Raw genomic sequence first — 13,958 nt, forward strand, 5'->3', positions numbered from 1 at the left:
TCCGAGCTACGACAAATTTCAAAGCTATAGCTATAGAAATAGAAGAAAAAATATTCTGTGCTCCGCGTAGTCGTAACCAAAAATCAAGACCGAGAGAAGAGCAGAGCAAAAAATATTTTTTTTCTGCTACTGCTATAGCGATTGCTTTTAATTATATAGTTTTTGTTTGGTCATTAAGAGTTTTCAATGCCGGGAAATGAAAAGCAGAATTTAATTATTGGACGTTAAAGTTTATTTATACTGCAGGCAGATGAAACTGGGATCAGCCATTGTGATCATCCAGTTTATGGTGCTAAGCAGTGACTAATAATATGGACAGAGAGTGCGGCCCGTCTAGACATACGCTCTCGATAGCGGATAAAAGCTCTCGATAGCGGAGAGGGCGGCCCGACATAGTGATTGCGAAGCTAAAGCTCTTTTAAAATAGGCCCGTTGAAGTCGAGCCGCCGAGAAAGAGTCTGCTTGGGCCAACTAAGGCATATTTTTTTTTTTTTTTAATTATAGCTTTGCTTTTATTTATTGAATCTACTCTTAATTTTGAGACTAACAATAAGTTGACGAATCTTAACATTAAAATTTAACTAACAGTTTACTAAGACTGCATTCTGGTTGCGCGTCCCTCAGGTCGGTCGCTGGGTGGGTAAGTCATTGCGACGAAGGCGTGATTGGTTCCTTGTTCAACCTTGTTAGACCTCTCGCCAGGTGGTTAGGGTGCACCGAGAGCTTGGTTAAGTACTTTAGTACGTTCTGCGATCGCTTCTTTGACTGGTAGAATGTTTAAATCGCGGTGTATGTTTTCGTTGCGAACGTACCACGGTGCCCCGGTGATTGTTCTCAAGATCTTCGACTGAACTCTTTGAATTATGTCAATGTTGCTATTGCTGGCGTTCGCCCATAACTGGGAGCCGTACATCCATATAGGTTTTAGTACCGAGCTGTACAGCAGGACTTTATATTCAAGGCTAAGAGGTGACCGAGCGTTGATAAGCCAATGAAGGCCGCTGGCTTTTAGCCTTGGGTGTTTTCTTTTGGCTTCAATGTGCCGGCGCCATGTGAGTCTTCTGTCGAGATGTACTCCTAAATATGTTACTTTGTTTGGGCATATATAAGGCATATACTAAGGCATATATCCATACTTTAGCTTAATAAATAATCTATAACTAATTTAGCGGCTGCTGCCTGACCCGACAGTTTTTTTAGAACTGCAAAACTTTTGTTGGTTTAATTACATGGGAACTTTTTTATTCAAATCAATTTTATTCAAAATTCACTCATTTTGCGATACACATCATTCCGTTAAAAAAAATGAGCATGTGTTGACGAAACCATCATTCGGATCAATTTCAGCTGATATACGACCAAGAGTAAATGATTAGCGACAAGGGGGCACGATGTAAAATTTACGACTGCATGTACAATAAAAATTTCTATGCGAGCTTCTTCAAGCTTGATTTTGATTTCGAATTTTTCGTTTCGGTATAACTTATATTACTTTTTTTTCATAATTAGTTGCATTTTGTTACTTGATTGATATGGATATGGATGGTATTATTGTATCATTGAAAAGTGAGTGAAAAAAAGTGAAAACAACTCACTCGCGCAAGTGAATACCAATTGGCTGCTCTACATAAGGGTAGAAGCAATATTTGGAACATATTGACAGAAATTGTTAAGGGGAATGGCGTTGTTCTGGATGAATTTTTATATTGCGGGTCTTGTCATGATCTTGTGAAATACCCACCGAAACAGTCTTCAAATTCAAGTTGCTTAAAGAGTCAAAATTGTGAACTACTGCGAAACTTGAAGACAAAAAAGATGCTATTGACGCATGTGTGGAATGGGTGACACAGGACTGCCAAACCTTTTCAGCAATCAATGGAAATGGATTTAGGAACATGGCAAAGGTGCTAATCAATATTTGTGAAAGACCTGCTGCCCTATGCAACAACGGTTTACGCTAAAGTTGTCTTAGGAAAGAAAAGAATTATTAAAGATAAGATAGCCAAAGTTGCTCATAGTGGTGAAGTACTGGCACAGTTGACTTGTGGACGGAAAGATATATTTATCGCAACGTTCATTGGTGTCACCTTGCAAACTGTTCGCAAATATTTCGCACCCGAGTGGACTTAAAATCTACAACGAAAATGTGAGCGCATGCAAGTTTGATCGGCTGCTCCGTACAGTATGACTATTCGGCTGTTAGGCGCGTTCAAATTTTTTTCATTCACCTCGAATCCGGTATATATCGCTACCTACTGGGTGCAAAAGAAAGAACGGTGTGTGCAAAGTTTAAAATCGATAGATTTAAGACTGAGAGACTAGTTTTCTGGTGATCCTGGTAAAGAATATATATACTTGTATAAATATATACTTGTAATATAACTCATAATATCCTCTGCAAGGGTATTAAAACAGGAAATTCAGCCAAATTAAATTATTTTTAGAGGAGTAGGATATTTTTTTATTATGTTTCCCTGCTGGGTGGCTTCAGTTAATTGTTTTAAAACATATGACTTTTTTTGAATATCTTTTTTTAAGGGGCCGACTTTAGCAAACGTAAAATCATATAAAAAAATGTAAAATGTTGTATATATTTATATTTTCAGATTTGGTCAATTGTTTATCACAGCTGGTTAACATTTGTTTTACTAATATGGGCTAATATTCTTTGGATGATTCCAAATCAGCGGCGTTCCATGATGCGGTCTAGTTTTTTTGTAGTTATATACGCAGAATTCTTACTAATTACTCAATATATATATGGCATGAATATTAATGAAGATGAGTTGCCTACAAAGGTTACGGTAAGTTATATCAATTCAAATGGTTAAGATCGGGTATATATCGCATTGGGTATATTGTATATTGGGTATATTGCCCTGGATCATGCCCTGGTAAATGGAGCGGCTGGACCCACTGGGGTCTCTTCGGCTGGGGCGCACTTTGTTGCTCCCCCTTCCATGCCCACCAGCACTGGAAGCAAAAAGCCTACACTGGGCCAGGCCCCAACGACATCAAAGGTGGCTCTGTCAAGGAAGAAGTGGATCAACCCTAATAGACGCATTGTGGGACAAGCACTAAGTGCTTCCCACCTTAAAATACCTTCATATTGGTAAATTCGCGAAGTCTACCCAACCGGATGCACTGTGCAAGCTTGTCGCAGATAAGCTGAACGTGGAACCGAGTGATTTAGCCTATACTACACTGTACTAAAAAATATGCTGACATCGACGCCCTCAGTTCGTAAACTTTAAATTGGGAGTTCCGGAGCAACATTTCCCTACAGTCTTCAATTATGACTTTTGGCCCTTTTGTCGGTAAAAGTCAGTCGGTTTGTGCAAAGAGAGCCTGCTAAGGTTATTGATCTCCCAGCTACTCTCCCTTTACCACAAACCCGATCGTCCAAAAACCCTCTCTAAGCGCCGTTACTTCATTTACCAGGGCATGAATATTAGGTATAGTTTGCCGATTCTTATGAGCATTTCAATGTTAAAACAATTTCTAAGAATAGAAAATAAAAAAAAAACTTTAAAAATTGCTTACTTTAAAAATACCAAGGTGTGGTCATTTCCGATTGTTCAGTTATATGGCAGCTATAGGATATAGTCGGTTGATCCCGGCTGTTCCGATTTATATATTGGGTGCAACGGAAAAAAGGGTGTGTGTAACGTTTTCTTTGCTTTCAGTATAGGCACAAAACACTAAAATGTTAAAAACTCTTTCTGTTTGATCAAAAAAACATTTTTTTTAGTCTAACAGATGTTATTAAAAGAATAAAAAAATTAGTCTCTCTGTAAGACATGTATAACATGTGTTACGCAATTAATAGTTTTGAGTTGCTGCCGATTTTTTGATATTAGGCGTTTTGATGGGGCCCTTATTCCAAGACTCTGTTTTGTAGAAAAACGGTCCGCAAAAATCCACACATGGAAACCTTCAACTCTGTCGCTTAGAATATCAGCCATGTTATGCTCCAGAAGACGAGTTTAAAACCCTGAAAGGGAAAGACTATAGCCGAAGTGACCCTTGGAAAAATAGTTCCAGCAGAGTTTCGCGTTGTCGACTGTCGACTATTAACATGAAGCAATACAGCATCAGCTACAAAGAGAGGAAGTTCGGCAAGCGGGCTTGAGGGTGACACCAATCTGCGCGATTTTAACAAGCTTATCTCTTCCTTAAATTAAGTACCTAAACGACGCGCAACAGCAAATGGTTGTCTTTCTGGAGATCCACAACAAAAATGCCTCCATGACGGATGCGGTGGCAACATTTGTAAACATAGCCGAAAACTTTCTGAAAGGCGGGAAACGAATTGGCAAACATTGACAATGATACGATGTCCCAGGGCGGTTTGCATGGTCATGAGCTGTAGCCAATAAGGTTCTGGCGCGAAGTTCGATGGTTGCCCTTTCAGCCAAAATAGTGATAGGCCAATCCTCCTTGGAGGCACGAAGAAATGAAGGCCCATGGGACCAAAGATGGGAATCCAATAGCTCAGTGGGGAAGAGCACCTCTGGACAGTAGAGTGCCTGGGTGAGATGAAGTAGTGACATAACGCCATTTTATTGCCTTGGTGAGCTCCTGTATCAAAAAGATTCGATTTGAAACAAGCACATTAAATAGAGATACACCTTGAATCCAGGATAGGGCAACCAAGGAGTCACACAAACAGTAATAATCTCCATTATAGGTACCAAGATCAGCAACTTCAGCCATTAGTCTTGCTAGTAACTATAGCAAGGAACTAACATAGCTCCAGTTTCGGTATAGTCTGAGTCTTTTTGGGTGCCACTCTGTGTCACTCTTCACTCTACTCTCTACTCCACGCCCAACAGTCGAAAGTCAGACTCGGACAATACAAAAACACAAGGCCCAAAAACGCATCAAAGCTGGCGTCACTGAATCCGTGGACTTTCCGTTTTTCTTAGCAAGGAATGACTAATCGAGGAAACTTCATTCGCTGAGTTTAATCAAAAGTGAAACAGAATTGCAACCACTCGGAGAGAAGGGATAGGGAAAGGCCATCGCGTCATAAAAACAAGCGACGGAAATAGAATAGATCTCAGGGTTGGTTTGATGGTGCGCTAAGGGGCTTCAAGAGTCTTTTTAAACGTGCTGCCTTCGTTAAATATTAATTACGGATCCTTGTCACCCTCGGGTACTCCTTCCAAAACCTCTAGAATGTTGGAGCACCACTTCCTTAATTGAAACTGACCCTTGTTCAAAAGGCTCGATGTTTTGAAATTATCTCAATAGCTTTAGTCTTCGTTGGGGCACCAGATAAAACATAAGATTCCACAACATCCAAACATAAAAGTCCACATAAAAATCCTGGAGGAAAACACGAGAGCCAATGGGAAAACCGTCACCTTCATCCTTAGCCAGTTAAGAAAACAGCTTAAAAACAGAACAACCTACCAACTGATCGGACGTGGTTTGAGCAAGCTTCACGGTTCTTTCTAAAAATAGAATTGAAGCTGTGAACACGTGTTCTTTTGTAAAGCGCAGCTGCACGCATCACGAATATTTCACAACAAAAGTATACTTCAAAGTGTTCAGTCAACTAATTACGCTGCTCAATTTATATTATATAAAATGGATTTTTAAGTTAAAGATATTATTTTCTTCAAGGTCGATGCAGCTGTTTTGCATTGTAGTTGTGCTGTCTTTGTGTTCGTCTTTCGCGTTTTATGTTATTATTAGCTTTAAATTTTAATTTTAATATCGTTTTTTTTTACTAATTTAATTTTGGTAGCTGACTCTTCTCAATGTGTCTTCACTCGGTTGTACATATTTGATTATTGGTGTACAGCAATCGGCACCAATGCAGGAAAATTACGGAAGGTCATCGATCACGTAAACAGCAGTATTGAAGACATTGGCTACGTGTCCGAGATGGGCTTTCTAACGAATTGTATTGGATACATTTGCACAAAAATTGATATTTTTTGGAAACAATATAACCGCAAAAAGGCATCAGTTCTTAAGTTCCAATCTAATTGGCTTAACGAAAAGGAAACAATTTTAATGAATCGCTCTCCTAGTAAGCCTCAAGAAATGATCAAAACTACTCAACGTGGACGTCCAAAATTAAGTCTAGCAGTGTGCTCAGAAAGAACGAAGCGGCGACGGATAGCAGAAATATCAGAGGTCAATCAGTCCGCTGCGGATGACATACGTTGTGTTTGCAGGCAACCGAATCCTTCGACTTTTCCAGCAAAGGAATGTGAAGTAGTAGCTCTTATAACTGAAGCTAATTTGACAAAACGAATTGTTTTTGCTTTTGTTTAATAATGTTCTTTAGATGCAATAAAAATCTAAAACAAAGTCTCAAGCCTCTATCTTCAAAAATACCAAAGTTTGTATTTATACCAAATACCATTTCCGATCGTTCAGTTATATGGCAGCTATAAGATATAGTCGGCCGATCCTTATAAAATTTGGTAGGTTGGATCAACTGACCAAAATTAGAATCTGCTCGAAGTTTTAACTTTTTATCTAAAAAAGCACAAAAGTTGGGTCATTTCCGTTTTTTCAGTTATATGGCAGCTTTAGGATATAGTCGGCCGATCCTTATAAAATTGGGTTGTCGTATTACTTTACCAAGAATAGCATTCACACAAAATTGGAACTCTCTAACTCTAGTAACACCGAAGTTATAGCATTTCTGATCAATCAGTTATATGGCAGCTATAGGATATAGTCGGCTGATCGTTATCACGATATAGTCGTTATGAAATTTGGTAGGTCGTATACAAATATAGCATTCGTACAAAAACTGAACTCTCTAACTGTAAAAACACCAAAGTTAGAGCATTTCCGATCAATCAGTTTATGGCAGCTATATGATATAGTTGCCCGATCAGGCTAATTTTAACATATTATCTTAGAATAAAAATAAATAAATAATATTTTGTGCCAAGTTTCAAGTCCCTACCTTGACAAGAAGCGACCTTGGCCAAAGAAACTGGCATGGATCTCTACATCCAAATTAAGCGCAAGCTTAGCTCGCAGAGTAATCCGGCAGGCAATAAAACAAAAATTAACCGCGTTCAAAAGATCGATGAAGAACCAGGCAGATCCAGTAGCAACATATTTGCCCTTCTGGCGGAGGTTGGGGAAAACCAACCAGCTCGAACGCTTTGGTGAAATTGCAGCGTTGATCGGAAAAGGTAACAATTTACATATTGTCCCACTTATCAAAGGGAACATTCATCCAACAAAGACTAAAGAGCACTTCCGAGTCGTGTCCAGATACGTAGACAATGCTAAGAAAAACGACTACACGTATCAGCTGAAAAGAGCCTACAAGTGGTAGTAAAGGATATCGAACCCGATGTACGCCAAGAAATAAGAACCGCCCTTAAAGAAAAGGGCTTCGCCGCCATGAATGTTATTAAAATTCTAAATAAAGATAAAAAGCCACAACCCCTCTTGAGAGTCGAGGTCTTTAAGGCCTCGAAGTCAAAGTCGAAGAAAGAAGTCCACGCAATTTACAAGCTTGCATCGGGGAAACACTGTTGAAGAGCCACATTAACGCAACGGTCCAGTGCCAAGAGTACGGACACGCTAGGTTATACTAGGTCTGCGGGGACGCTCACAACTCCGCTAACTGAAGTACAAAAAAGGACAGTCCGTGAGGAAATGTGGAAACTGCGTAGGCAACCATAAGGCAAACTATAGACGAAGTGTGGTGTACAAGGATTTAAAGAGTCGCATGCGATATTCGCAACATGTGCAACGCGCAATTAAAATCCACAGAATTGCGTTAAAAGCTACGTCAGACTATGATTTACGATTTTGAATGGAAAATCCAATTCAGCCTAACTCACAAAGCGCTCAAAAGGCCCCAGAACAGCCGAATAGCAAAACGGAAACTTTGATGCTTATCCTCCAACAAAGTATGATGGTTGCATAACGTCATTCATGAAAACGACTATGCAATCACTTGTTCGAAATCGCTGCCGCTTACTGCCCTCCTCGTTTCTCAATCTCGGAAGTCTTTATAGCCGCAGGAGACTACAATGCCAAACATACGCACTGGGGATCACGTCTAGTGACTCCAAAAGGAAGGCAATTGTACAATGCAATTATTAATAAGAGAAACTATATAAACTGGACTATGTTTCCCCTGAAACGTTGCGGTGATAAAAAACTTACCTCGCAATCTAATAAGTGCCAAAGAAGTCTCGGACTTATCATCAGACTATACTCTTAACGCTTCTATAAAGCCCAGAAATAACCGACCACCGTTGCGGCAGGTAAAATCTCTACTCATCAAAGAAAGGAAGTACATAGAAACAAATACTACAAATCCAATCGGCAAAACGTGAACGCTGCGCTCTGTGGATGTTCGGATCTGCCAGAACTACATGGGCCGGAATCTTCCAGTTGAAGACATCTATGTTCGTTGGAGTTGGAGACAACAGGTTGATGCTCTGCGATGTAAGACGCCACAACTACCTCAGTGTATACCAAATACGTGGATAGGCGAGACTTCAGGCAATGCTCACCCCGTAGTGAATTCAGCGTCTCGAAGGCCAGTCACCGCTACAGAGCGTTTGGAGCGACGAAGTTGGCTGGACAGCCGTCCAGCAACGCTCGGTTGGCAAGGAATGCTCGTGATGGGTCACGGACTACTTCAGCGTGGCGATCCTGGGTCACAAACACCTTAGCTGATGGAGCCTGATAGGTCATAACCCCAGCCTCATTGGCAGGATCCAAGTCGGAAGCGGGAACGGAAGCAGAGCTGGGTAATTACTCGGGCATAACTGGGCATAATGTTAGCGATTACACGTTAGGAAGGATGAGCATTACCAACTCGTACCGTTCCTCAACTTGCAAGGTGAGGAATCTTGGGCAAGAAGGCATAGCATGTGACAGGGTACCGCACGAGGCACACGGAGCCGGAAGATCATTAAGGAGCATGCACGAACTATTATTAAATGACCAAATCAGGCTCACCAGATTTGATAGCAGATGCGGGGCCAAGGCCAAATCCAACCTCATTTCCAAGAACCGATCCATTAATTCCCAAGCAGGCTGTCAGCTCTGCTTCCTGCCAGAGAATCTTCCAACTTGGGCTTAGTGGCAGGGTCCAGCTTTTGAAAGATGATCTGGATGAGGAAGCACCCATCCTGGATTTCGCCCGCCGTCCCGGAACTAATGCGGGCCCGCATATGAGGGAACATTTAATCGGTCGGATAACTCCCGAAGAGTTTCAACGGATCCCGTCCCGTTTGACGCGCTCTCACGGTCTCCAAGGCTGACTCCCGTAGACGTGCACGTCGTTACGTTAAATAATATATAGTTCCTATATTATCGATACTATTACATTTTTTTGGTAAATGGTTTTACCAAATACTATTTCGTTTTGACAATAATAATGTGGCATTGAGAGGGTCGTGTTAAAACAAAAATCGAAATATTAGAGAAATACGTCCTAATCAGTTTTATCAACCGATATTTATGAGCGTATGTATTGATTGAAAGTTCTAAAACGTCGTTTTACACTAACCTTTGTTTCGACTATCTGGTGGTAGTGTTCCGTAGATGTTAAATTTGATTTATTTGCACAAATCATTTTTAATTGAATTCTTATACTCCGTACCCATATCCGTAATAAACGTCTTCATTGGATCGTACTTCAAAAGAAATTATTCAAAAATTGCTTTAGAGACAGTGTTCGCGTTCTTATTTAAAACTGGTATAGGAAATTAATATGTATATAGCTAAGTCATATATTAGAGTGACTACATGTTCATTGCCATTTTTTGACTTTGGAAGTCGACCAATAGTGTCCATTATCTTTCTGTCGAAAGCATTTATAGGCGAATTCTAGGATTCCATTGGTATATAAATCGCCATTATCATATATTGCATTAATTTTCTATCATGTTTAAATAAACATATATTATCTTTTACATACAAGGTCACCACTACATTGACTTCATTCTTTAATAAACTTCAAACTTTTATTAAATTCATATTTTAATAAAATCAATTCCTGTCACAAGAAATAGCGAATTGTAACTCCACGATATGGAAGTCGTGTTGGATTATGTTGTGGTAAGATATTGATGTCATATATTTAATAATTTCCTTTGTAGTGTAAGACACAATGGTTTAGTTTGGTGATCTTTATTTAGGAGCAACATGTACGTGTCGCTCCAATTGTTTGACAATATCTGTTTTGTACAAAATAATTAAGGCTATGCTTAGGCTAAACCGCGTAGCTGCGCTGCCGGTAAAGCAGCGGAGCGGCTGCATTATGTATACATATATATATGTTATATATTGGCGGAAGGAATGTGTTATGCGCGCTCTTTGTTCTGTATGTAGAAGTGCGACGGCCAGCGAGGAAACGCGTGGTCAGCACTTTAAGTTCATAGCGCATATATGTGATCATGTTACACATGCACTTGAATTGGGATGTTTACAATAACACTGCAACAAAGTGTCACAAAGGAGGCAGCACTTGAAAACTTTGACCTAACCCTGGGTCAGCCTGCATGGTGGACATTCCGTTGGCAAGGGTGGAGTGGGCAGCAATTCGAGATGAGCGAGGGGTTGTCTCGTGCTCAATTTCCGCCTGCATCGTCGCTACGAGCTCCGAAACAGTCCATCGAAGGTCACTGCTGATCTGCAAAATGTCCAATTCCTCAAGCTCCCCGTGGATGGCCTTGAAGTCGCTGAACATGGTGGCTATCTGACCATGTCGCACGTGTAGCATGGTATCATCCACCTTGGAAATAGGCTGAAGAACTCCTTGCATTCTCTGTAAGTCCTGGAGAATACCCAGGGCCTTGCACTTTAAAATAGCACTCCGGGTTGGAGTGGGTGCTCCTGTGTCGGCGCCGCTGGAGTTCATGATTTATTATATTGAGTTCCGAACAACCCGAAATAAATTTTATTTGCTCGCTGCGAACACGATCTTTCCCACTGTGCGCTCAGAACCGTAGCGGAATTGTGGAATGTATATATATTTATGAAGTCTATGCGCGGGCGAATGCACTTGCGTTGTGGATCGTAAATATGTATGTGTGCTTGTGAACTAACGTTTAGGTTTATGCCTGTATGTATTTATAATATAATAATATATTATAATTTGTTTATTATTGTAAACAAACTTATTAGCCACATATGATAACACTGTTTACAAAATTGTTTTGTTTTTGTTTTAGTAATTTGTTTATGTGTATATAAATATATTAATATATATAGCGTTTTCAATGCCGTAAATAAAAAGACGATTTTAATTTATTTCAACTTTATAAACTTTATTCAGGCCGCATATGAAATTAGGATTTATGAACAATATGGGAAATCAAATTTAGGATGCGAGCGCAGTAAGAAGACGAACGAGAGGGGCGCCAACCTTCCAGAATAGGCTGAGCGGTTGCTCGCTAACTTTAAACGCCGAATTAGCAAAGCCGAGCGGCCAAAAGAGAGTCGGCTTGCGACCAACAAAAAATCAGTTACTAATTAATTTTTATGTTTAAATTAGTTGCTTGCTGCTTGACCCGACAGTCCCAAATTGACACAGGGCACCTATTCGAGATGCTTTGAACTCGAAATAGGATGATCACAATGGAGCTGCAGGGTTTAATGCTGGCAGTAGTACTTGCCAAGGTTAATGTTGTTAGCCCTACCATTTTAGATCATGGAGACCTAGAAGGTGTGTGGATGGAAGAGCCCACCGAGACCGCGATTAGGGATGTTTGTTCGTATCGTCCGTTAAGATATTACAATCCGATAACATCTGACACTTTATTATTAAGTTTCCAAAAATCAACTTGGCCTGTAACAAGATCCCCGTTTTCCCGATGTCGCATCACGACACCATAATCAGATTGGAAGACAACGTAATTGCTGAATGTGACGATGACATCCACACAGTAAGAAATTACTCTGCGACATCAGGGGATACATTTTGCCAGCTGGCGCGAAAAAGGTCATGCGCTCAAGAGCTCCACGCTGGAGGCATGGCGCATTGCGAGATCCAGCAAAGCGATTTACACCCCATTACTTACGTTGATGAGGGGATTGTAATTATAAATGATCGCACGGCTCGCGTGTGTGTGGATAATGGCACCTGTATCCATGTAAGGGGCACATATCTCGTGAGCTTTGCAGAAGGCGCCATCGTCAACGAAACCCGACTGGTCAAACATGACACAGCCCAGAAGAGGGCTCCAGGAGTGGCCAGATCACCTTCCCTGAACGTCACTATGGAACGTAACGTTCCAATCGTTCACCGATTGAGTGAACGTAATTTGTAACACATAAAGGAATTCAGGGAGAAGATCGACCACAATTAATTATATCAGATGGTATTCATAACGGGAGCAATATGCTGCGCTTTGATTTGCATCGACTTGACCTACCGGCCAGTCACTCAGGCCCGAAGAACCGCGGCCCAGCTAAAAGAGATGATTGCCGAAATAGGATCGGCCGAGGACGGCCTCATTCCTGAAGGGCGAGTAGTTAACTGAAGTTAACCGCGCAACGGCAATGTCCGATTACACAGCCACACAAAAAAAAAAAAGTGTCCGGGTGTGGAGATCAGAGTACCCTATCCCCATGTATTTTGGACCGCTGAACACGAATATGAAGTCCGTCCTGCACGTGTACGTTTCTTCCTAACCTCAAAAAAAGTTTTACATTTATTTTATTTTTTAGGACTTTATTTTTAATTTATTGGATTTTCATGAAACTGGTTACCCAGGGGTTTTTGGGGTCGCTGATTACGAATTTGAAGTCAGATTTTCAAAATTCAATATGGCGGACGAATTCTCAAAAAATTCGTGGATTTTCATTTTTGAAAATTCGTTCGCCATATTGAATCCGCCATATTGAATTTGGGAAATCTGACTTTAGATTCGTAATCAGCGACCCCAAAAACCCCTGGGTACCCAGTTTCATGAAAATCCAATGAATTAAAAATAAAGTCGCATACCTCCAAAAATGTAAAACTTTTTTTGAGGTTAGGAAGAAACGTACACGTGCAGGACCAAAACGGACTTCAGATTCGTGTTCAGCGGTCCAAAATACATGGGGATAGGGTACTCTGATCTCCCAACCCGGACACTTTTTTTTTTTTGTGTGGCTGTGTTATTTGAGAGCTTGCTCTGGCCAATTTGCTGACACAGCGTCTGAACGAATGCCCATGCGTAGCCGGCGAATACTGCATATTTGCGTGGCCGCTATGAAATACATTTTTGTTAGCTTTAAGTTTCAGTTTGTACTTGCGCTTCATTCAATAAAGAAGGCATTTATCCCATACTCTGGCCCAGCAGTTAAATAGTAAATTCATTTTATTGAATTGGTCACCGCGCCTCAAGGGCCGTGATAACGGAGCAAGTGCTCCCGCCGTAGTTCCTGTCATAGAAGAAATTTCCCTCGGCAACCGCCAGGAATCAATCATCGCTTACTACCTACAAGGAGAAGCAACCCCCTCGGCAACTGCCTGGGGCGACTACACCCTAGTTCACCCTACTACACCATAATCATCTCTTACATCTATGACGACTCCGCCATCAGCGAGGGATACCCGAATACACCATAATATAATTTACCACCACATAATTTAATTACCTTACACATCAATTACACATCAGGTTTGGCCCAAGGTAGTGAGGTTATGTAGACGAGGTTATGATGACGTTCCCTTTTAGGTTCTCATTACGAAAGGTTTCGATACTTTTCTTTATCCTATGCTGCCCCAATCACGCACCCGTCCCGGAAGCTGCAGGAACTTCTCGCCGAAAACGGCTTGAGCCTGGTCCGGTTCCGTGCACGTTTAGGGGCTGATCGAGGTATGCTCGCACTTGACCGCGTGGTTGTACTTCGCTTGTGACTTCTGGGTCGCCCAGGGTACTTTTCGCTCGCCGGTGGCTTTCCCTGGCACCCCCCTTCCGAGTTATCCCTAAAAAGCTTTTGTTAGTCACCCAGCGCTT

General features: G+C 41.1%; 1 protein-coding gene across 12 annotated transcripts in view; it reads left to right on the forward strand.

The window, feature by feature from the left end:
* Positions 1–13,958, forward strand: part of Pzl (Piezo-like) — a 472,153-nt gene that overhangs the window by 36,628 nt on the left and 421,567 nt on the right. For all 12 annotated transcript variants that reach the window (XR_011442830.1, XR_011442831.1, XR_011442833.1 and 9 more), the window contains exon 7: positions 2,607–2,804. Coding sequence is in view for 2 of the 12 variants with exons in the window: in XM_070280111.1 (XP_070136212.1) it covers positions 2,607–2,804 (198 nt within the window). In the remaining 10 variants the exon portion in view is untranslated. The remainder of the gene's footprint in view (positions 1–2,606; positions 2,805–13,958) is intronic.

This window comes from Drosophila bipectinata, chromosome 3L (genome assembly GCF_030179905.1).
Source record: "Drosophila bipectinata strain 14024-0381.07 chromosome 3L, DbipHiC1v2, whole genome shotgun sequence".
Lineage (NCBI taxonomy): Eukaryota > Metazoa > Arthropoda > Insecta > Diptera > Drosophilidae > Drosophila > Drosophila bipectinata.